The sequence below is a fragment of the Oncorhynchus mykiss genome, chromosome 25 (genome assembly GCF_013265735.2).
Source record: "Oncorhynchus mykiss isolate Arlee chromosome 25, USDA_OmykA_1.1, whole genome shotgun sequence".
Lineage (NCBI taxonomy): Eukaryota > Metazoa > Chordata > Actinopteri > Salmoniformes > Salmonidae > Oncorhynchus > Oncorhynchus mykiss.
In genome coordinates this window covers 44,431,162-44,455,270 of record NC_048589.1, presented here as the reverse complement: position 1 = coordinate 44,455,270, position 24,109 = coordinate 44,431,162, and the positions used below count along the sequence as shown (strand labels likewise).

Genomic DNA, 24,109 nt, shown 5'->3' with positions numbered 1-24,109 from the left:
GGCGATATATTTTACATGTAGTTTAGCACTTTGTGTTGATAGTTTGGTGAGCAGAGTACAGAGGTTGTAATGGCTTCAGCACTGAGTAATTGCACTCAATCTGCTCAATTTACAAGAGCAATTTGTTAAGGGGACTTGCTCAAGGGGATATTGACAGCGCCTTGTCCGCGTGGGGATTCGAACCAAAGCAACCGTTGAGTTTACTGGCCCAATGTCCTGACCACTAGACTACCTGTCTGTAATCAAGTCCTTTGGATCTCAAGCCTAAACCTGATGGACCCCTAATCGTTTGTGCTGCTCAGTTATCGAAGGTGCTTTACTGCCATCTGCTGGATCATAAAAAATACTGCTACTGTCAAATGCCGTTCCAAGTCACTTTGCACATCATAAAGCGAATATTTATTTTACCTCACGATCGTTTCCTTTGCCATTTCGATAATAATTCGCTAGTAGTTGCTATCATATTTTATTAATTTTTTATTTAACTAGGCAAGTCAGTTAAGAACAAATTGTTATTTTCAATGACGGCCTAGGAACAGTGGGTTAACTGCCTGTTCAGGGGCAGAACAACAGATAGACCTTGACTGCTCGGGGGTTTGAGCTTGCAACATTCCGGTTAGTCCAACGCTCTAACCACTAGGCTACCCGGCCGCCCCCATAGACTAGATGGGAAAGGGTTTATCAGGACGACTGACTCAACCGACTGTCTTTCATTTGTATTATTATTTTATTATTATTATTTTTTATAATTGCAGAAAACGTCAGTATAAAACAGACAACATATGCTAGGGGGGATACAACAAATGGCAGATTATACAAAGACCAAAGACATACACGTATTGATTGTTTCAACAGCTTTACTTTATTGGTAGAATGTAGAATGGTTTTAATAATGTACTGCTCGAACTCCTTATAGAAAACAAGGAAGTGTTTTTTTTAAAATATATTAGTTTATTATTTTGAATTATTTTTGTATTCGTTAAAAAATATATATTATCATTTAAAAAAAACATTTATTGATTACATTTTTCCCATTAACACAATAGATTTTCATTTATCCTTTATTATTCGGTATCTATTCGTCTCCACAGACAACTCTCAATTGCGCGACGTCATCCATCCGGGTACCAGGCGCGCGTCCGTGAAGCCTCTCCTTCACCCAACAGAGACTCCGGGCCCCGGAACTGACTGCGGAACTGCTTCGTACACAAATTAAATTGAAAAAAAAAAAAAATATGCCAGATGTCACGGTGTTTTTGTCATGTTTGTTGTTTTTTATTTCAATTTTGCGTCCAGGGATCGGGGCAGAAGTGTCCTTGTGGAATGTCGACATCAACTCAGTGAGTTACATGCGACTGTCCTGTGTGTGTGGTGTGTGTGTGTGTGTGGTGTGTGGTGTGTGTGGTGTGTGGTGTGTGGTGTGTGGTGTGTGGTGTGTGGTGTGTGTGTGGTGTGGTGTGTGGTGTGTGGTGTGTGGTGTGTGTGTGGTGTGGTGTGGTGTGGTGTGTGTGTGTTGTAGCATGACAGTATTTCAATAGCAGCTGCAGTAGGTAGCCTAGCCTAGCCAGCAGGCTTTTTGAAGTACAACAGTCAAGCCCAGGGAAGTAAATTAAATCCTGGGTTGACAGATGTAATATGAAGGTTTTCGACGATTCAGACACCAGTGTATGTACTGAAGCTAACGTTACACTGGTCTGATTTGTTTTCATGATCAATATTACATCACATTATCTGGGAAGATAGGCTACTAACTTAGCTACCACAGATGATTTGCTACTAACGTTACTCCTTGAGCCGAGAAGACTCAGTTGTGTCCTCAATAACCTGACAATACTGTTATTTATATATATATATATATCTACAGTGTAAGGTCTGGTAGTGAATGGAATATGTGTATATAGCTAGTTTCCTTATTTCTTAAAGTTGAGATAATACTGCTAGCAAGACTAAGGCTAGGTAACTTTCCAACTAGCTAGTTGTCTGATGTTGTATTGCACAACCATGACAAGTGTTTACATAAAACCTTCTCTTACTGGCACATAGTTGGTAAGAGGTTGTCCAAGGTGCTTGCTGCCATGGTAACTTGATCTATTCGTTTCTTTAGTCACAAAATGCCGTCTTCAGGAAGACATTGTACGCCAACACAACCATCTTCATGACATGTAAGTAATGAACCTTGGACGACGACAAAACGAAGATCATTTGCTTAAAAGGCCCAAAAAGATTTGATTTGACGGCTGTAGTTAAACAGGGTTTTCCTGTTACTCCTGTCGTGCAACTGACTTTACTCGTGGGCTTAGTCTGAAATGGCACCCTGTTCCTTATCCGCTCCCTAGTCAAAAATAGTGCACTATTACTGTATAGGGAATATAGTTCCATTTTGAACACAGCCTGACCACGCGGCTGTGTTTCTCCCAGTATCCTTCATTTCACTACAAACACTTGGTACGGGGCCTTACACTTTTCCACTCCCCCCCCCCCCCCTCCCCACCACCTCTCTTTCCCTGTGTTTCTGCCATTGACTCTCCTCTCCTCCTCCAGTCCAGGGCGACTTGGCTCTATGTGATTCCACCCTGGCCTTCAACATCAGTTGGTACCTCCGTTCCTCGATCTGCTACAATGAAGTCTTTAATACTCCAGTGAGTACAATCCCTTCTTCTTCTCCCCATTCTCACAGGCTGACTCGTCATAAACCCTGCACACGAACCACACATAGCACACAGAGAAACAGTACGACATATCCAACTGTGCCATCACATTAATGTTGTAATAACGGAACCACAAAATAGTGTGTTGCCTGTAAAGAATTAGACACCATCATTTCTACATTAGAAGAGACATACTCCTGTTTCTGTTTCTACTTCCTGTAGGACAACAAGGCACTGACTATGTTTGGTCTGGATCACATGCTGAAGGAGGACTGGAGTGGCTTCTACAGCCAGGGATACATGTACTTCGACAACTGCTCGACTCTTTTACTACCCAAGGTCGGCTCTGTTGTTGTTGTTGTTGTTGTTGGGGTTGGGGTGTGTGAGGGGGCGGGGGGGGGGGGGGGGGGGGGGGGTTGCCATACACTGACTTATAATTCTTGGTTGATGTATTATATCTCTGCCCCCCATCCCCCCATCCCCTCCCCCGCCTCCATTCCTCCTTCCAGGTGTACTACACAGACTTCAGCCCCTATCAACCCCTCGTCAGCCCACAGGTATTATATTATTGTATTCAGACACCTTTTGATTTTAAAAGAAAAGTGTTGTTACGTTACAGCCTTATTCTAAAATAAAATAACACATGATACCCCATAATGACAAAGCAAAAACTGTTGTAATAACAAAGCAACAACATTTTTTTTTAAATTTACTTAAGTATTCAGACTCTTCACTCAGTACTTTGTTGAAGCACCTTTGGCAGCGATTACAGCCTTGTGTCTTCTTGGGTATGACGCTACAAGCTTGGCACACCTGTATTTGGGGAGTTTCTCCCATTCTTCTCTGCACATCCTCTCAAGGTGTCAGGTTGGATGGGGAGTGTCGCTGAACAGCTATTTTCAGGTCTCTCCAGAGATGTTTGATCGGTTTCAAGTCCGGGCTCTGGCTGGCCCACTCTGTTACATTCAGAGACTTGTCCTGAAGCCACTCCTGTGGTGTCTTGGTTGTGTGCTTAGGGTTATTGTCCTGTTGGAAGGTGAACCTTCACCCCAGTCTGAGGTCCTGGGCGCTCTGGAGCAGGTTTTCATCAAGCATTTCTCTGTACTTTGCTTCGTTCATCTTTCCCTTGATCCTGACTAGTCTCCCAGTCCCTGCCACTGAAAAACATCCCCACAGCATGATGCTGCCACCACCAGGCTTCACCGTAGGGATGGTGCCACCACCATGCTTCACCGTAGGGATGGTGCCAGGTTTCCTCCAGACGTGACGCTTGGCATTCAGGTCAAATAGTTACATCTTGGTACCTCCGTTCCTTTATCTGCTACAATGAAGTCTTTAAATCTTTTAATCTTATGGTCTGAGAGTACTTTAGGTGCCTTTTGGCAAACTCCAAGCAGGCTGTCATGTGCCTTTTACTGAGGAGTGGTTTCCATCTGGCCACTCTACCATAAAGGCCTGATTGGTGGAGTGCTGCAGAGATTGTTGTCCTTCTGGAAGGTTCTCCCATCTCCACAGAGGAACTCTGGAGCTCTGTCAGAGTGATCATCAGGTTCTTGGTCAAGGCCCTTCTCCCCTGATTGCTCAGTTTGGCTGGGCAACCAGCTCTAGGAAGAGTCTTGGTGGTTCCAAACTTCTTCCACTTAAGAATGATGGAGGCCACTGTGTTCTTTGGGACCTTCGATGCTGCAGAAATGTTTTAGTACCCTTCCCCAGATCTGTGCCTCGACACAATCCTGTCTCAGAGCTCTACGGACAATTCCTTTGACCTCATGGCTTGATTGTTGCTCTGAAATGCACTGTCAACTGTGGGACCATATATAGACAGGTGTGTGCCTTTCCAAATCATGTCCCATCAATTGAATTTACCACAGGTGGACACCAATCAAGTTGTAGAAACACCTCAAGGATGATCAATGGAAACAGGATGCACCTGAGCTCAATGTCGAGTCTCACAGCAAAATGTCTGAATACTTATGTAAATAAGGTGTTTCTGTCCGTGGGCAAATATGTAGAGAATGTTTTGTTCAGATCAAGAGGTACGGTCAAAAAAGTGATTGAAATCAAATGGACCCAAACCCATCTGTATACTCACTGTTACTCTGTTGTTTAGAGCGAGGAAGGCAGGCCTTCCAATCAGAGTGCTCCGCAGGGGTGGCTGGAAAAGCCGGTAAGCCAATCAGAACTCTGTTTTATAAGATATCTGTAAACAGGTTGTACATAGTCATGCCTGTTTCTAAATGTGTTTTGCATTTGAAAGTGTGTTTCTGAAATGGCAGCATATGGACCCTGGTCAAAAGTAGTGGACTAAGTACTAAGTACACAGGTGTAAAGTATTTAAGTCAAAAATACTTGAAAGTACTACGTAAGTAGTTTTTTGAGGTATTTGTACTTTTATCATTTTATATTTTTGACAACTTATTTTTATGTCACTACATTCCTAAAGAAAATAATAATGTACTTTTTTTTACCCCGTACATTTTCCCTGAAACCTTAAAAAGTACTCGTAACATTTTGCATGCTTTTAGTAGGACAGGAAAAGGGTCTAATTCACACTCTTATCAAGAGAACATCTCTGGTCCTACTGCATCTAATCTGGTGGACTCAACTAAACACACATGTCTGAGTGTTGGCGCGTGCCCCTTCTTATCCATATATTAAACAAAACAAGAACATGGTGCCATCTGGTGTGCTTAATATAAGGAATTTTGAAATGATTTATACTTTTGATACTTCAGTATATTTGAGCAATTACATTTTCTTTTGATACTTAAATATATTTAAACTTTAAATATAATATAATAATATTTAATATATTATATTTATATTTAATATTTAATATATTATAATATATTTAATATATTTATTTAATATATTATATTATATTATTATATTATTATATAATATTTAAACTTTATATAATATTTAAACTAATTTATTTTAACTCCACACTCGACTCTCAATTGCGCGACGTCATCCATTTGGGTTCCAGGCGTGTCCGTATGGTGACTCACTTTGACTTGAGTCATTCTATATTAAGGTGTCTTTTACTTTTAATCAAGTATGACAATCGGGTACTTCCCCCCCCACCACTGTCTAAAATAGGGAACAGGGTGCTATTTGGGATGCGTTCGAAGTGTCTTGTCATGTGTCCCCTTGAAGGATATTGGTGCGGTGGCCAAGGCTTGGTCCGACAGCCCCTACCTGTTTATAGTGAAGGTACAGCCGCAGCAGCGTGGAGATGCCAGCGGGGGGCGCCCTGGAGCAGAGGAGGAGGAGCCTAATGATGTCCAGGGAAACTTGGCCTTTATCAGTCAGTATTACCGTAACTGACACTCTCTAATATGAACATAGGCCCTTTTGACTTAGTGCTTCGTCATTGAAGATCCCTTCTGTCTGCAGAGCGATGAGAAATTGGACGTTGTCTGACTGCCTGTCTCTGACTGCCTGTCTCTGACTGCCTGTGTCTGACTGCCTGTGTCTGACTGCCTGTGTCTGACTGCCTGTGTCTGACTGCCCTGCCTGTGTCTGACTGCCCTGCCTGTCTCTGACTGCCCTGCCTGTGTCTGACTGCCCTGCCTGTCTCTGACTGCCCTGCCTGTCTCTGACTGCCCTGCCTGTCTCTGACTGCCCTGCCTGTCTCTGACTGCCCTGCCTGTCTCTGACTGCCTGTGTCTGACTGCCCTGCCTGTGTCTGACTGCCCTGCCTGTCTCTGACTGCCCTGCCTGTCTCTGACTGCCCTGCCTGTCTCTGACTGCCCTGCCTGTGTCTGACTGCCCTGCCTGTCTCTGACTGCCCTGCCTGTCTCTGACTGCCCTGCCTGTCTCTGACTGCCCTGCCTGTCTCTGACTGCCTGTCTCTGACTGCCTTTCTCTGACTGCCTGTCTCTGACTGCCTGTCTGTGTATTTACAGTGACCGTGGAGATGAAGGGGCCTCGTGAATACTCCTCCCCTGCAGACTGGCCTCTTATGATGGTGTGTTTCAGCCCGCCCCAACAGTGCAGCATTCAATATCAAAATAGTGTAACTGGGAAAACAGTACACAAGAAATAAGAGAAACATAAGATAACAGGAGAATGAATGCTGTATACTGGGTCTGGTCTAGGGTCTGGTCTAGGGTCAGGTCTAGGGTCAGGGTCAGGTCTAGGGTCTGGTCTAGGGTCTGGTCTAGGGTCAGTGTCAGGTCTAGGGCCAGGTCTAGGGTCAGGGTCAGGTCTAGGGTCTGGTCTAGGGTCTGGTCTAGGGTCAGTGTCAGGTCTAGGGTCAGGTCTAGGGTCTGGTCTAGGGTCAGTGTCAGGTCTAGGGTCAGGTCTAGGGTCAGTGTCAGGTCTAGGGCCAGGTCTAGGGTCTGGTCTAGGGTCAGTGTCAGGTCTAGGGTCAGGTCTAGGGTCAGTGTCAGGTCTAGGGTCAGGTCTAGGGTCTGGTCTAGGGTCTGGTCTAGGGTCAGTGTCAGGTCTAGGGCCAGGTCTAGGGTCAGTGTCAGGTCTAGGGTCTGGTCTAGGGCCAGGTCTAGGGTCAGTGTCAGGTCTAGGGCCAGGTCTAGGGTCTGGTCTAGGGCCAGGTCTAGGGTCAGTGTCAGGTCTAGGGCCAGTGTCAGGTCTAGGGTCAGTGTCAGGTCTAGGGCCAGGTCTAGGGTCAGTGTCAGGTCTAGGGCCAGGTCTAGGGTCAGGGTCAGGTCTAGGGCCAGGTCTAGGGTCAAGTCTAGGGTCAGTGTCAGGTCTAGGGCCAGGTCTAGGGCCAGGTCTAGGGTCAGGGTCAGGTCTAGGGTCAGGTCTAGGGTTAGGTCTAGGGCCAGGTCTAGGGCCAGGTCTAGGGTCAGTGTTAGGTCTAGGGTCAGTTTCAGGTCTAGGGTCAGTGTCAGGTCTAGGGTCAGGCCTAGGGTCAGTGTCAGGTCTAGTGTCAGGCCTAGGGTCCGTGTCAGGCCTAGGGTCCGTGTCAGGCCTAGGGTCAGTGTCAGGTCTAGGGTCAGTGTCAGGCCTAGGGTCCGTGTCAGGCCTAGGGTCCGTGTCAGGCCTAGGGTCAGTGTCAGGCCTAGGGTCAGTGTCAGGCCTAGGGTCAGTGTCAGGCCTAGGGTCAGTGTCAGGTCTAGGGTCAGTGTCAGGTCTAGGGTCAGTGTCAGGTCTAGGGTCCCCAGTTCTACATGGTGATGTGTTTGTTCTTCCCCAGTTCTACATGGTGATGTGTATAGTGTATGTGTTCTTCGGGGCGCTCTGGCTCTTCTGGTCGGCCTGTTACTGGAAAGATCTGTTGAGGATCCAGTTCTGGATCGGAGGAGTGATCATCCTGGGCATGCTGGAGAAGGCCGTCTTCTACTCCGAGTACCAGAGCATCCGCTACAGAGGAGACTATGGTCGGTTAAATTCACGCTCTTATTTTGAAATGCACTGTCATTTAAAAAAAATGTTTTTTGGTATGTCGATTGGTTGATTTGATGGAGAGTTGCATCATGGTCATTCTCTTTTTGTAAATCTGTAAATAATAATAATGCTGTTAAATGTTCTGCTTCTACAGTCCAAGGTGCTGTCATCTTTGCCGAGTTGCTGTCTGCTCTGAAGAGATCTCTGGCTCGCATCCTGGTGCTCATAGTCAGTCTGGGCTACGGCATCGTCAAGTGAGTTCATCCTGTCATACTTATTCCCCTTTTTAATAGTGAACTAGGGTCCACGGTCAAAAGTAGTGCACTATGTTTAAAGGAATAGAGTGCCATTTGGAAAGCGTACAATATGAATTACACTATTCTATGGGTTCAGAACTGAGGTCTAGTGTCAGGTCTAGGGTCAGTGTCAGGTCATAGTGAACTAGGGTCCCACGGTCAAAAGTAGTGCACTATGTTTTAAAGGAATAGAGTGTCATTTGGAAAGCGTACAATATGAATTACACTATTCTATGGGTTCAGAACTGAGGTCTAGGGTCAGTGTCAGGTCATAGTGAACTAGGGTCCCACGGTCAAAAGTAGTGCACTATGTTTTAAAGGAATAGAGTGTCATTTGGAAAGCGTACAATATGAAGACTGACTGTGATTACACTATTCTATGGGTTCAGAACTGAGGTCTAGTGTCAGGTCTAGGGTCAGTGTCAGGTCATAGTGAACTAGGGTCCCACGGTCAAAAGTAGTGCACTATGTTTTAAAGGAATAGAGTGTCATTTGGAAAGCGTACAATATGAATTACACTATTCTATGGGTTCAGAACTGAGGTCTGGTGTCAGGTCATAGTGAACTAGGGTCCCACGGTCAAAAGTAGTGCACTATGTTTTAAAGGAATAGAGTGTCATTTGGAAAGCGTACAATATGAAGACTGACTGTGATTACACTATTCTATGGGTTCAGAACTGAGGTCTAGTGTCAGGTCTAGGGTCAGTGTCAGGTCATAGTGAACTAGGGTCCCACGGTCAAAAGTAGTGCACTATGTTTTAAAGGAATAGAGTGTCATTTGGAAAGCGTACAATATGAAGACTGACTGTGATTACACTATTCTATGGGTTCAGAACTGAGGTCTGGTGTCAGGTCATAGTGAACTAGGGTCCCACGGTCAAAAGTAGTGCACTATGTTTTAAAGGAATAGAGTGTCATTTGGAAAGCGTACAATATGAAGACTGACTGTGATTACACTATTCTATGGGTTCAGAACTGAACTGTTGTCATTGTCCATCACCTACCGACTGTATGGTGTGAGGATTCACCTAGCGCTCACGATTTGGGGCGGTACAGGTGTTTGATGTATTTTAATAATTGATTAGTTAATTATTATTATTTATTATTATTATTATTATTAATTAATTAATAATTGCTTATGTTATATTAATAGAAGGAGAGGTTATAAGACTTACATTTTATAGGGTCCTAGACTATAGATGAACAATATATATATTCATTATATAGTTTTGGAATTGTTCCACAGTTTCTCTCCTCTCGTAATGTGCGACTGAGACAGAACTCTGCAGGGGAGTGTGGGAGAGAAGACCAGTCAGACATTCAACAATAAATCAACGTTCTGGGGAGGGGGACATTTTATTGCCTAGCTTTTAAATAAACATTTGAAACTCTATGTTTGTATCGCCATGGATACAGGGTTTTGGTCTCGGGAGTAAAAAGGTGGTCAGTGACATCACGAAGGCGGGACTATTGGGTTTTATAAAAAATAACTTGAGACTTTTTTTTTGTTTGACGCAGAACTTACTCGGAAATATACGTGCTCTGTTCCTGTTCCTGTTGTCAACTTCTGTCTGCAATTGCATTAAATAAAGGGTTTTTGAATGATTTAATTCAATATATTGTCATAATGCTAATTTCACCAATGAGACAATGATGGTACGAAAGAAACTAACCCTAACATTAATGGAGGATTCCCTCGCACTACAATCTTGTACAGTGTTTACATGTACAAGGAGTTGTGACACACACACACACACACAGCGCAGGTTTTACTATCCTTGTGGGGACTTCTGGGGATTTCCCATACCCATGAGGATACTAATACACACACACACACACACACATCAACGCCCTGGTTTTATGGCCTAGCTTTGACCACACATCTGGGCACGTATTCACGAAGCGTCTCCGAGTAAAAGCGCTGATCGAGGATCAGACCCCCATTTTTTTCCAGTGTGATCTAAAACAAAAGGGGGGGGGAGCTGATCCTAGATCTGTACTCTGAGACTGTTTTGTGAGTTCAGGCCCTGATTTTCCCTGTTTTCCTGCTCTGTCTCTCGCAGACCCAGGCTGGGCACCACAGTCCACCGGCTAGCAGCAGTAGGCCTGCTCTACCTGCTCTTCTCCTCCGTGGAGGGAGTGCTGCGCGTCACAGGAGTGAGTAGCTACAGTTTGGATTAATCACTACACTTCTCATCGAGTGCAATCACTACACTTCTCATCGAATGCAATCACTACACTTCTCATTGAGTGCAATCACTACACTTCTCATCGAGTGCAATCACTACACTTCTCATCGAGTGCAATCACTACACTTCTCATCGAGTGCAATCACTACACTTCTCATCGAGTGCAATCACTACACTTCTCATCGAGTGCAATCACTACACTTCTCATCGAGTGCAATCACTACACTTCTCATCGAGTGCAATCGCTACACTTCTCATCGAGTGGCATCACTACACTTCTCATCTAGTGTCATCACTACACTTCTCATCGAGTGTCATCACTACACTTCTCATCGAGTGTCATCACTACACTTCTCATCGAGTGCAATCACTACACTTCTCATCGAGTGCAATCACTACACTTCTCATCGAGTGTCATCACTACACTTCTCATCTAGATCACTTTGAGACACCTTGTGAAGTTTGGATGCACCTCTCGTTCTTTGAACTGTCCCTCTGTCCTCAATATTTTTATTTCTCTTTCTACCTCTCCCTCTCTCTCTCTCTGTCTCTCCCTCTCTCTCTCTCTCTCTTTCTGTCTCTCTGTCTCTTTCTCTCGCTCTCTTTCTACCTTTCTCTCTCTCCCTCTCTGTCTCTCTCTCTCTCTCTCTCTCTCTCTCTCTTTCTCTCTTTCTACCTTTCTCTCTCTCCCTCTTTCTGTCTCTCTGTCTCTTTCTCTCGCTCTCTTTCTACCTTTCTCTCTCTCCTTCTCTGTCTCTCCCTCTCTGTCTCTCCCTCTCTCTCTCTCTCTCTCTCTCTCTCTCTCTCTCTCTCTCTCTTTCTGTCTCTCTGTCTCTTTCTCTCGCTCTCTTTCTACCTTTCTCTCTCTCCTTCTCTGTCTCTCCCTCTCTCTCTTTCTGTCTCTCTCTTTCTCTCGCTCTCTTTCGCTTTCTCTGTCCTGTTAATCTCTCTCTCTCTCTCTTTGTCTCTGTCTCTTTGTCTCTGTCTCTCTGTCTCTCTCTCTCTCTTTGTCTCTGTCTCTTTGTCTCTGTCTCTCTCTCTCTCTCTGTCTCTCTCTGTCTCTCTGTCTCTTCAGGGTTTCTATGGGACCGTAGCCCTGGTGGCTAACCTGAGTCTCTCTCTCATTGACTCCTGTGTGATGTGGTGGATCTTCATAAGCTTGTCCCAGACCACTCGTCTTCTGAAGCTGCGTAGGAACGTGGTGAAGCTGTCTCTGTATCAGCATTTCACCAACACACTCATCTTCTCTGTTCTGGGTGAGTTGAAAGGAATTATTGATGGATGCTTTTAATGTCACAGTGGTATGAAAGGCACAGCTTTTCAATTTCATATGAATTTTGTTGTACTCGGGTACTGTAATCTCAATATTGACTTATTGAATAAATGCTAAGTTATTTATTTTATCTTTTCACTTTGTTTTGTTCCCGTAGCTTCTATTATCTTCATCATCTGGACGACCAAAGTGTTTAAGCTGGTCGACTGCCAGACGGTGAGTTGGTAGATTTTACACTGAACAAAAAACAAAGTCCCATGTTTCCCAGGAACAGGAAATAGAAGATCCCAGAAAATGTTCCATACGCTCCAAAAACTCTAAATTCAAACTCCAATTTCTCTAAAACAAATGTTGTCTACAAATTAGTTTTACATCCCTGTTAGTGTTATATCCTCCTTTACCAAGGTAATACGTCCACCTGACAGGTGTGGCATGACAAGAAGCTGATTAAACAACATGATCATTACATAGGTGCACCTTGTGCTGGGGGACAATAAAAAGTCACTCTAAAACGTGAAGTTTTGTCACACAACACAATGCCACAAATGTCTCAAGTTTTGAGGGAGCGTGAGATGGCGTGCAATTGGCATGTTGACTGTAGGAATGTCCACCAGAGCTGTTGCCAGAATGTACATTTTTCTAACATAAGCCGCCTCCCAACATATTTTTTTGAGAATTTGACAGTACGTCCAACTGGCCTGTGTATGGCGTTGTTTGGGCGAGCGGTTTGCTGATGTCAATGTTGTGAACAGAGTGCCCCGTGGTGGTGGTGGGGTTATGGTATGGGCAGGCGTGAGCTACGGACAACGAACACAATTGCATTTTATCGATGGCAATTTGAATGCACAGAGATACAGTGACGAGATCCTGAGGCCCATTGTCGTGCCATTCATCCACCTCCATCACCTCATGTTTCAGCATGAGGTCCAATGTCGCAAGGATCTGTACACAATTCCTAGAAGCTGAAAATGTCCCAGTTCTTCCATGGCCTGCATACCCACCAGACACGTCACCCAATGAGCATGTTTGGGATGCTCTGGATCGACGTGTACGACAGTGTGTTCCAGTTCCCGCCAATATCCAGCAACTTCCCACAGCCATTGAAGAGGAGTGGGACAACATTCCACAGGCCACAATCAACAGCCTGATCAACTCTATGAGAAGGAGATGTGTCGCGCTGCATGAGGCAAATTGTGGTCACACCAGATACTGACTGGGTTTCTGATCCACGTCCCTACTTGCTTTAATTATTATTATTATTTTTTATTTTTTTTGAGACCAACAGATGCACATCTGTATTCCCAGTCATGTGAAATCCATAGATTAGGGCCTAATTAATTTTTTTTAAATTTACTGATTTGAACTTCAAATCTTTTGAAATTGTTGCAGTTTGCGTGTTTTTAAAAATTATTTTTGCTCAGTGTATTCTAAACAAATTATACTTGATTATGCTGTTGTCTTGTGTTTTTAATAGACCGTGTCTCTGTCTCTGTATCTGCCACTGTGTGTCTCAGGGTTGGAGGGATTTGTGGGTAGACGATGCCTTCTGGCGCCTCCTCTTTTCCACCATCCTCCTGGTCATCATGGTGTTGCTACGACCCTCCGCCAACAGCCAGAGGTCAGAGGTCAACTTTTTTTTAACAGACTATGTACCTGCCTAATGTTTTCAAAGAGGGTAGAGGTCATTTGTAATAACACTTCTAATATATACATATCTAATAGTAAGTGTATACATTACAATAGTAACAGTGTAGTAATATACAATAGTATATAGCACCTGTCTGAGGCTGTGTTGTGTTCTCGCAGGTTCTCCCATTCCCCTCTGATCGATGAAGACGATGAGGAGGATGACGCCAAGGAACCCATGCTGAATGAAGCCTTTGGTGAAAGACTTTAACCAGTTTAACGTTAGGATTTCCTGCTGTATTGATATAATATATGACAATAGGGATCTCTAGCGGGGTTGGGGGTTAACTCCAGTCTAGCGGGGTTGGGGGTCAATTCCGAAAGTAAACCCAATTCCACATTTTCCTATTTGAAAAGCATTGAGGAGAATTGGAATTTCCGTGTACTTCCTGAAATGACCCCGAATCTGGTCTCTCCGGTGCCTTCAGAAAGTGTTTACACCCCTTGACATTTTGTTGTGTTATAGCCTGAATTCAAAATGAATTAAATATATATTTTATTTTATTACATTTGTGAGAAAACAATTGATTTAAACCATTTGAATTCAGGCTGTAACACAACAAAATGTGGAATAAGTCAAGGGGTATGAATACTTTCTGAAGGCCCTGCATCTAACTCCACATTTCTGTTCCAGAGGGGATGAAGATGAGAGGCACCAAGGCTGAGACTAATGGATCCCAGTCACAGAAACTACTCAGTAAAGAGGTCAGTCCATTCAATTCAATTCAAAACTACTCAGTGAGGCGGCGAGTCCAATTCAATATAAACATATATATATATATATAATATCCCAGAGGGGTAATTACTTTGGGCATGTCTGCAGCAACAAAATCAACAGTGTCTAGGGCTCCAAGGGCTCAGGTCCTCCGAGAGAAAGAATTAGAGGGAGCAGACACCGGATAGGACAGGAGAAATACTCCAGATATAACAGACTGACCCTCGCCCCCCGACACATAAACTACTGCAGCATAAATACTAGAGGCTGAGACAGGAGGGGTCAGGAGACACTGTGGCCCCATCCGACTATACCCCCGGACAGGGCCAACCAGGCAGGATATAACCCCACCCACTTTTTCAAGGCACAGCCCCCACACCACTAGAGGAATATCTTCAACCACCAACTTACAAGGCTGAGTATAGCCCACGAAGATCTCCCCCATGGCACGAACCCGAGGGGGGCGCCAACCCGGACAGGAAGATCACATCAGTGACTCAACCCACTCAAGTGATGCACCCCTCCTAGGGACGGCATGGAAGAGCACCAGTAAGCCAGTGACTCAGCCCCTGTGATAGGGTTAGAGGCAGAGAATCCCAGTGGAACGAGGGGTACCGGCCAGGCAGAGACAGCAAGGGCGGTTCGTTGCTCCAGAGCCTTTCGTTCACCTTCACACTCCTGGGCCAGACTACACTCAATCATATGACCCACTGAAGAGATGAGTCTTCAATAAAGACTTAAAGGTTGAGACCGAGTTTGCGTCTCTCACATGGGTAGGCAGACCGTTCCATAAAAATGGAGCTCTATAGGAGAAAGCCCTGCCTCCAGCTGTTTGCTTAGAAATTCTAGGGACAATTAGGAGGCCTGCGTCTTGTGTAGGTATGTACGGCAGGACCAAATCAGAGAGATAAGTAGGAGCAAGCCCATGTAACGCTTTGTAGGTTAGCAGTAAAACCTTACTGTCTTTCCAAGCTAGTCGGAAGACTTCCAGTTTGGTGTGGCACCATTTCCGTTCCAATTTTCTGGAAGCTTGCTTCAGAGCTCGGGTATTTTCTGTGTACCAGGGATCCTAGTTTATGACAATTGTTTTTTGTTTTTAGGGGTGCGACTGCATCTAGGGTATTACGCAAAGTTCAATTTAGTTCTTCAGTTAGGTGGTTAACCAAATTTTTTGTACTCGGACATCCTTGGGTAGGTGGAGGGAGTCTGGAAGGGCATCTAGGAATCTTTGGGTTGTCCGAGAATTTATAGCACTGTTTTTTGATGATCCTTGGTTGGGGTCTGATGACTTAACTTAGTCATCTTTTCACAGTCCAATCTGATTCAAGACACTGTTTTGCGTATATCCCAATAAATGAACGTATCCTTTCTCTTGTTCTCAGGACGAAGACCTGAAATGGGTTGAGGAGAACATTCCCACGACTGTTGCTGATGTGTGAGTAGGAAAGAAATGAAAATGTTGAAGATGTATTGGCCCAAGTTACTGCTATGTTCATTATACTGTATAACTGGTCACCTCTCTGCTCTCAATTCAATAAATGCTTTATTGGCATGAATAGTGGTTGTCATTGCTTCTAAAGCAATGTATATGAATATATGCTAGAAGGTTAATAATTATATACAGTACCAGTCAAACGTTAGGACACACCTACTCATTCCAGGGTTTTTCTTTATTTGTACTATTTTCTACATTGTAGAATAATAGTGAAGACATCAAAACTATGAAGTAACACATATGGAGTCATGTAGTAACCAAAAAAGTGTTAAACAAATCAAAATATATTTGAGATTCTTCAAAGTAGTCACCCTTTGCCTTGATGACAGCTTTGCACACTCTTGGCATTCTCTCAACCAGCTTCATGAGGTAGTCACCTGGAATGCATTTCAATTAACAGGTGTGCCTTGTTAAAAGTTCATTTGTGGAATTTATTTCCTTCTTAATGTGTTTGAGGCAATTAGTTGTGTTGTGACCAGGTAGGGGTGGGTGTCTATATTATTCTCTCTGGTATGCAATCTGGTTTCTGCTCAGGTTATGGACGTGTCACTGCAACCTTAAAAGGTCCTCAATGATGTCACCATTCCCCTTGATTCTAAGTAATGTTGTGCTGCTATTTTTATTGACCTGGGCAAAGCTTTTGATACGGTAGACCATTCCATTATTGTGGTCCTGGCTAAGGAGTATTGGTGTCTCTGAGGGGTCTTTGGCCTGGTTTGCTAAGTACCTCTCTCAAAGAGTGTAGTGTATAAAGTCAGAACATCTGCTGTCTCAGCCACTGCCTGTCACCAAGGGAGTACCCCAGGGCTCGATCCTAGGCCCCACGCTCTTCTCAATTTACATCAATAACATAGCTCATGCAGATGATACAGTCTTATACTCAGCTGGCTTTTGTGTTAATTGCTCTACAACAAAGCTTTCTTAGTGTCCAACAAGCTTTCTCTACCCTTACCTTGTTCTGAACACCTCCAAAACAAAGGTAATGTGGTTTGGTAAGAAGAATACCCCTCTCCCCTACAGGTGTGATTACTACCACTGAGGGTTTAGAGAGCTTGAGGTAGTCACCTCATACAAGTACGTGGGAGTATGGCTAGACGGTACACTGCTCTTCTCTCAGCACATATCAAAGCTACAGGCTAAGGTTAAATCTAGACTTGGTTACTTCTATAGTAATCACTCCTCTTTCACCCCAGCTGCAAAACTAACCCTGATTCAGATGACCATCCTACCCATGATAGATTACAAAGACATAGTTTATAGATTAGCAGGTAAGGGTGCTCTCGAGCGGCTAGATGTTTACCATTCGGCCATCAGATTTGCCTCAAATGCTCCTTATAGGACACATTACTGCACTCTATACTCCTCTGTAAACTGGTCATCTCTGTATACCCGTCGCAAGACCCACTGGTTGATGCTTATTTATAAAACCCTCGTAGGCCTCACTCCCCCCTATCTGAGATACCTACTGCAGCCCTCATCCTCCACATACAACACCCGTTCTGCCAGTCACTTTCTGTTAAATGTCCCCAAAGCACACACATCCCTGGGTCGCTCCTCTTTTCAGTTCGCTGCAGCTAGCGACTGGAACGAGCTGCAACAAACACTCAAACTGGACCGTTCTATCTCCACACTCTTACTGACGGTTGTGGCTGCTTGGCGTGATGTATTGTTGTCTCTCTACCTTCTTTCCCCTTGTGCTGTTGTCTGTGCCCAATAATGTCTGTACCATGTTTTGTGCTGCTACCATGTTGTGTTGCTGTCTTAGGTCTCTCTTTATGTAGTGTCGTGATGTGTGTTTTGTCCTATATTTAAAATAAATAATAATAATAATAATAATAATAAATGATCCCATCCCTGCAAGGAGGCCTTTTGGTAGGCCGTCATTGTACATAATATATTTTTCTTAACTGACTTGCCGAGTTAAATAAATACAAATGATGGTCTTTTACCAAATAGGACCAAGTCCATATCACATGACAAGAACAGCTCGAATAAGCAAAGAGAAATGACAGTCCATCATTACTTCAAGACATGAAGGTCAGTCAATCTGGAAAATTAAGAACTTTGAAAGTTTTCTTCAAGTTCAGTCGCAAAAAAACGTCAATGCTGAATTTGTCTCTCATGAGGACCGCCACAGGAAAGGGAGGCCCAGAGTTTTGATTTGATTTAACTAGGCAAGTCCAGTTAAGAACAAATTCTTATTTACAATGACGTCCCCAACGACCCGGACGACGCTGGTCCTATTGTGCGCCGCCCTGTGGGGCTGTAGTATCGAATCAGTGTCTGTAGCTATGCAGTGCCTTAGACCGCTGCGCCACTCGGGAACCCTTACCTCTGCTGCAGAGGATACGTTCATTAGAGTTCACTGATGCACCTCCGATGATTGCAGCCCGAATAAACGCAGACACATCTCAACATCAACTGTGTGAATCAGGCCTTCATGGTCATATTGCTGCAAAGGAACTACTACTAAAGGACACCACTAAGAAGACGATACTTGCTTGGGCCAAGAAACACGAGCAATGGACATTAGACCGGATGGAAATCTGTGCTTTGGTCTGATGAGTCCAAACTGGAGATTTTTGGTTCCAACCGCCGTGTCTTTGTGAGACGCAGAGTAGGTGAACGCATGATCTCCGCATGGTTCCCACCGTGAAGCATGGAGGAGGTGGTGTGATGGTGTGGGGGTGCTTTGCTGGTGACACAGTCAGTGATTTATTTAGAATTCAAGGCACACTTAACCAGCATGCTCAGCATATGTGGAAACTTATTCAAGACTGTTGGAAAAGCATTCCAGGTGAAGCTGGTTGAGAGAATACCAAGTGTGCAAAGCTGTCATCAAGACAAAGGGTGGCTACTTTGATGAATCTCAAATATAAAATATTTTGATTTGGTTTAAAGCTTCTGGTTACTACATGATTCCATATGTGTCATATCATAGTTTTGATGACTTCACTATTATTGTGCAATGTAAAATAAAAAAAATAAACCTTGAATGAGGTGTTCTAAAACTTTTGACTGGTACTGTACATTTAAAAAAAATCATACATGAACAAATAAGCAATTATCTCTGTCTTCCTCTCTCTCTGTCTCTGTCTCCCTCTCTCTCTGTCTCCCTCTACAGAGCCCTCCCAGTAATGCTTGACGAAGAGGAGGTAAGGAACTTCTCTCTTTTTTAAAATGTTTTACCTTTATTTAACTAGGCAAGTCAGTTAAGAACAAATTCTTATTTTCAATGACGGCCTAGGAACAGCCTGTTCAGGGGCAGAACGACAGATTTGTACCTTGTCAGCTAGGGGATTTGAACTTGCAACCTTTCGATTACTAGCCAAATGCTCTAACCACTAGGCTACCCTGCCGCCCCTACACTCTAACCACTAGTCTACCTGCCACCTCTACACTCTAACCACTAGGCTACCCTGCCGCCCCTACACTCTAACCACTAGGCTACCTGCCTCCTCTACACTCTAACCACTAGGTTACCTGCTAGTTACTAGCCCAACGCTCTAACCACTAGGCTACCCTGCCGCCTCTAACCACTAGGCTACCTGCTGGTTACTAGCCCAACGCTCTAACCACTAGGCTACCCTGCCGCCTCTAACCACTAGGCTACCTGCCACCCCTACACTCTAACCACTAGGCTACCTGCCCCCCCTACACTCTAACCACTAGGCTACCTGCCCCCCCTACACTCTAACCACTAGGCTACCTGCCTCCCCTACACTCTAACCACTAGTCTACCTGCCCCCCTACACTCTAACCACTAGGCTACCTGCCACCTACCTCTACACTCTAACCACTAGGCTACCTGCCGCCTCTACACTCTAACCACTAGGCTACCTGCCACCCCTACACTCTAACCACTAGGCTACCTGCCACCTCTACACTCTAACCACTAGGCTACCTGCTGCCTCTACACTCTAACCACTAGGCTACCTGCCACCCCTACACTCTAACCACTAGGCTACCTGCCACCTCTACACTCTAACCACTAGGCTACCTGCCTTCCCTACACTCTAACCACTAGGCTACCTACCTCCCTACACTCTAACCACTAGGCTACCTGCCGCCTCTACACTCTAACCACTAGGCTACCTGCCTCCTCTACACTCTAACCACTAGGCTACCTGCCACCTCTACACTCTAACCACTAGGCTACCTGCCACCCCTACACTCTAACCACTAGACTACCCTGCCACCTCTACACTCTAACCACTAGACTACCCTGCCACCTCTACACTCTAACCACTAGGCTACCTGCCACCCCTACACTCTAACCACTAGGCTACCTGCCACCTCTACACTCTAACCACTAGGCTACCTGCCACCTCTACACTCTAACCACTAGGCTACCTGCCCCCCTACACTCTAACCACTAGGCTACCTGCCACCTCTACACTCTAACCACTAGGCTACCTGCCACCTCCACACTCTAACCACTAGACTACCTGCCGCCTCTACACTCTAACCACTAGTCTACCCTGCCGCCTCTACACTCTAACCACTAGTCTACCCTGCCACCTCTATACTCTAACCACTAGTCTACCTGCCTCCCCTACACTCTAACCACTAGGCTACCTGCCACCTCTACACTCTAACCACTAGGCTACCTGCCACCCCTACACTCTAACCACTAGACTACCCTGCCACCTCTACACTCTAACCACTAGACTACCCTGCCACCTCTACACTCTAACCACTAGGCTACCTGCCTCCCCTACACTCTAACCACTAGGCTACCTGCCGCCTCTACACTCTAACCACTAGGCTACCTGCCACCCCTACACTCTAACCACTAGGCTACCTGCCACCTCTACACTCTAACCACTAGGCTACCTGCCACCTCTACACTCTAACCACTAGGCTACCTGCCCCCCTACACTCTAACCACTAGGCTACCTGCCACCTCTACACTCTAACCACTAGGCTACCTGCCACCTCCACACTCTAACCACTAGACTACCTGCCGCCTCTACACTCTAACCACTAGTCTACCCTGCCGCCTCTACACTCTAACCACTAGTCTACCCTGCCACCTCTATACTCTAACCACTAGTCTACCTGCCTCCCCTACACTCTAACCACTAGGCTACCTGCCACCCCTACACTCTAACCACTAGGCTACCTGCCGCCTCTACACTCTAACCACTAGGCTACCTGCCGCCTCTACACTCTAACCACTAGACTACCTGCCTCCTCTACACTCTAACCACTAGGCTACCTGCTGCCTCTACACTCTAACCACTAGGCTACCTGCCGCCTCTACACTCTAACCACTAGGCTACCTGCCGCCTCTACACTCTAACCACTAGACTACCTGCCTCCTCTACACTCTAACCACTAGGCTACCTGCCGCCTCTACACTCTAACCACTAGGCTACCTGCCACCCCTACACTCTAACCACTAGACTACCTGCCTCCCCTACACTCTAACCACTAGTCTACCTGCCGCCTCTACACTCTAACCACTAGGCTACCTGCCTCCCCTACACTCTAACCACTAGTCTACCTGCCACCTCTACACTCTAACCACTAGGCTACCTGCCACCTCCACACTCTAACCACTAGACTACCTGCCGCCTCTACACTCTAACCACTAGTCTACCCTGCCACCTCTATACTCTAACCACTAGTCTACCTGCCTCCCCTACACTCTAACCACTAGGCTACCTGCCACCCCTACACTCTAACCACTAGGCTACCTACCTCCCCTACACTCTAACCACTAGACTACCTGCCTCCCCTACACTCTAACCACTAGACTACCTGTCTCCTCTACACTCTAACCACTAGGCTACCTGCTGCCTCTACACTCTAACCACTAGTCTACCCTGCCGCCTCTACACTCTAACCACTAGGCTACCTGCCGCCTCTACACTCTAACCACTAGTCTACCTGCCTCCCCTACACTCTAACCACTAGACTACCTGCCGCCTCTACACTCTAACCACTAGGCTACCTGCCACCCCTACACTCTAACCACTAGGCTACCTACCTCCCCTACACTCTAACCACTAGGCTACCTGCTGCCTCTACACTCTAACCACTAGGCTACCTGCCGCCTCTACACTCTAACCACTAGACTACCTGCCTCCTCTACACTCTAACCACTAGGCTACCTGCTGCCTCTACACTCTAACCACTAGGCTACCTGCCGCCTCTACACTCTAACCACTAGGCTACCTGCCGCCTCTACACTCTAACCACTAGGCTACCTGCCGCCTCTACACTCTAACCACTAGACTACCTGCCTCCTCTACACTCTAACCACTAGGCTACCTGCCGCCTCTACACTCTAACCACTAGGCTACCTGCCACCCCTACACTCTAACCACTAGACTACCTGCCTCCCCTACACTCTAACCACTAGTCTACCTGCCGCCTCTACACTCTAACCACTAGGCTACCTGCCTCCCCTACACTCTAACCACTAGTCTACCTGCCTCCTCTACACTCTAACCACTAGGCTACCTGTCACCTCTACACTCTAACCACTAGGCTACCTGCCGCCTCTACACTCTAACCACTAGGCTACCTGCCGCCCCTACACTCTAACCACTAGTCTACCCTGCCGCCCCTACACTCTAACCACTAGGCTACCCTGCCGCCTCTACACTCTAACCACTAGGCTACCCTGCCGCCTCTACACTCTAACCACTAGGCTACCCTGCCACCTCTACACTCTAACCACTAGGCTACCTGCCGCCTCTACACTCTAACCACTAGGCTACCCTGCCGCCCCTACACTCTAACCACTAGTCTACCCTGCCGCCTCTACACTCTAACCACTAGGCTACCTGCCACCCCTACACTCTAACCACTAGACTACCTGCCTCCTCTACACTCTAACCACTAGGCTACCTGCCACCCCTACACTCTAACCACTAGACTACCTGCCTCCTCTACACTCTAACCACTAGGCTACCTGCCGCCTCTACACTCTAACCACTAGTCTACCTGCCGCCTCTACACTCTAACCACTAGGCTACCTTCCGCCCCAATGTCTCTAATGACTGCCGGTCACATTTTTTGTCTATTTTTTAAAAAAAATACAAAAAAATAAAGCTCAGTCAAAAGTTATATTTTGTGTTACCATCATTCAACAGAGACACATGTTTCTCTCGCTTTTTGTCCCCAGGAAATTCTGAAAACCAAGATGGAGAGATCCAAAATGGAATGACCGAGGGGAGGGGTTTCACTGAGGGGAGGGGTTTCACTGAGGGGAGGGGTTTCACTGAGGGGAGGGGTTTCACTGAGGGGAGGGGTTTCACTGAGGGGAGGGGTTTCACTGAGGGGAGGGGTTTCACCGAGGGGAGGGGTTTCACCGAGGCAGCCATTGATGGAGTCAAATGAAGTGATCCATCAGATCCTATATTTATGTACAACACTTTTATGTTCCTTCATTTTGAGCACCGCCATGCAGCCGCTAATAAACTCTAAGGCTTTGCCAAATGGCCCCCTATTCCCTCTGTAGTGCACTACTGTTGACCAGGGCCCATAGGGTAGTGCCCTACTGTTGACCAGGGCCCAAAAGGTAGTGTACCCTATGGGCCCTGGTCAACAGTAGTGCACTCCATTTGGAATGTCACTTGGCCCAGTGAGTCAGTCAGTCTGCCATTGACACCTATCTATAATAGTATTGACACAGGGGCAGTCTGATAATTTGTCAGATTTGCTAAATGCATTATTATGTGTCACTGTGAGGCTTTTTATGTTAGTTTCTGCCACCACCTCCCAAGATAATTAATTTGACACCCCTCCCTCCCCCTCCCCAACACTGACACAGTGCAAGTTAAACACAGCCTGTGAGGCCAGACTAGGCCCACTCACCCAGTAATTTATTCTACAGACAACATATGTTTTTGTATTGTTAAATTATCCTGCATTGCATATTTTTTGTTGTTTGTTTAGCAGGAAATAAGGACAGCATCTAATGTACAGTAAAGTGGATCTGTGTTGTAATTTCTTTGTTACATTATTGTATGCATTTTTTGCTGTTTATTCTGGGATTAAAGTTTATATTAAAACCTTGTCACAATGCAAATTAATACAAGATGTGTATAGTATTATGTGATTTTTTTTTGGGGGGGGGGGTCACAAGATACTCATTATTCTCTACTACGACCCGGTACTAGAACGCTGGTTAAGGTTCGCCTTGTTCTAATTCATCCCTCATGATTGTGCTCACATATTATCCATTATATTGACCAGATTTTCGAGTGGCCGCTCTGACAATGGAAATACACGTCCTTTAACGCACAACTTCGATATAAATGTTGTTGTTTTTTTATGTTAATCAATGTTGGCGGTGTGTCACGTGTCCCATTTATATCAGTACACTCGTAACAACCTAAGCAACTTATATTCGATCAAATAAACCTCACCCAGCAAATAAGCCATTACATTTTATTTATTTTTTTAGTTGACCAAACTCGACATCCCAATACAAAAA

General features: G+C 45.5%; 2 protein-coding genes across 3 annotated transcripts in view; one reads left to right on the top strand and one right to left on the bottom strand.

The window, feature by feature from the left end:
• Positions 1-24,109, bottom strand: part of LOC110505940 (probable N-acetyltransferase camello) — a 669,337-nt gene that overhangs the window by 447,195 nt on the left and 198,033 nt on the right. The window lies entirely within an intron of this gene.
• Positions 1,099-23,712, top strand: LOC110506013 (transmembrane protein 87A). Of its 2 annotated transcripts, none has more exons than XM_036963119.1 (20): positions 1,099-1,340; positions 2,105-2,162; positions 2,542-2,639; positions 2,871-2,987; positions 3,158-3,205; positions 4,759-4,815; positions 5,808-5,958; positions 6,560-6,621; positions 7,813-7,996; positions 8,158-8,257; positions 10,363-10,456; positions 11,564-11,744; positions 11,919-11,977; positions 13,276-13,379; positions 13,568-13,644; positions 14,082-14,152; positions 15,545-15,597; positions 18,782-18,812; positions 22,796-22,867; positions 22,954-23,712. In XM_036963119.1, the coding sequence occupies exons 1-19, from the start codon at positions 1,236-1,238 to the stop codon at positions 22,835-22,837; spliced, it is 1,692 nt and encodes a 563-aa protein (XP_036819014.1). In that variant the 5' UTR covers positions 1,099-1,235; the 3' UTR covers positions 22,838-22,867; positions 22,954-23,712. The 2 variants fall into 2 exon arrangements, with proteins under 2 accessions (XP_036819014.1, XP_036819015.1); XM_036963120.1 differs by lacking the exon at positions 1,099-1,340 and adding an exon at positions 1,519-1,665.

What these genes read in the sequence shown, in the direction of transcription:
- LOC110506013 (XM_036963119.1), top strand. Translation starts at nt 1,236, where the DNA reads ATGCCAGATGTCACGGTGTTTTTGTCATGTTTGTTGTTTTTTATTTCA. An exon ending in CCCTCCGCCAACAGCCAGAG is followed by an intron (nt 13,380 to 13,567) that starts GTCAGAGGTCAA and finishes GTGTTCTCGCAG; the next exon opens with GTTCTCCCATTCCCCTCTGA. An exon ending in TAATGCTTGACGAAGAGGAG is followed by an intron (nt 18,813 to 22,795) that starts GTAAGGAACTTC and finishes TTTTGTCCCCAG; the next exon opens with GAAATTCTGAAAACCAAGAT.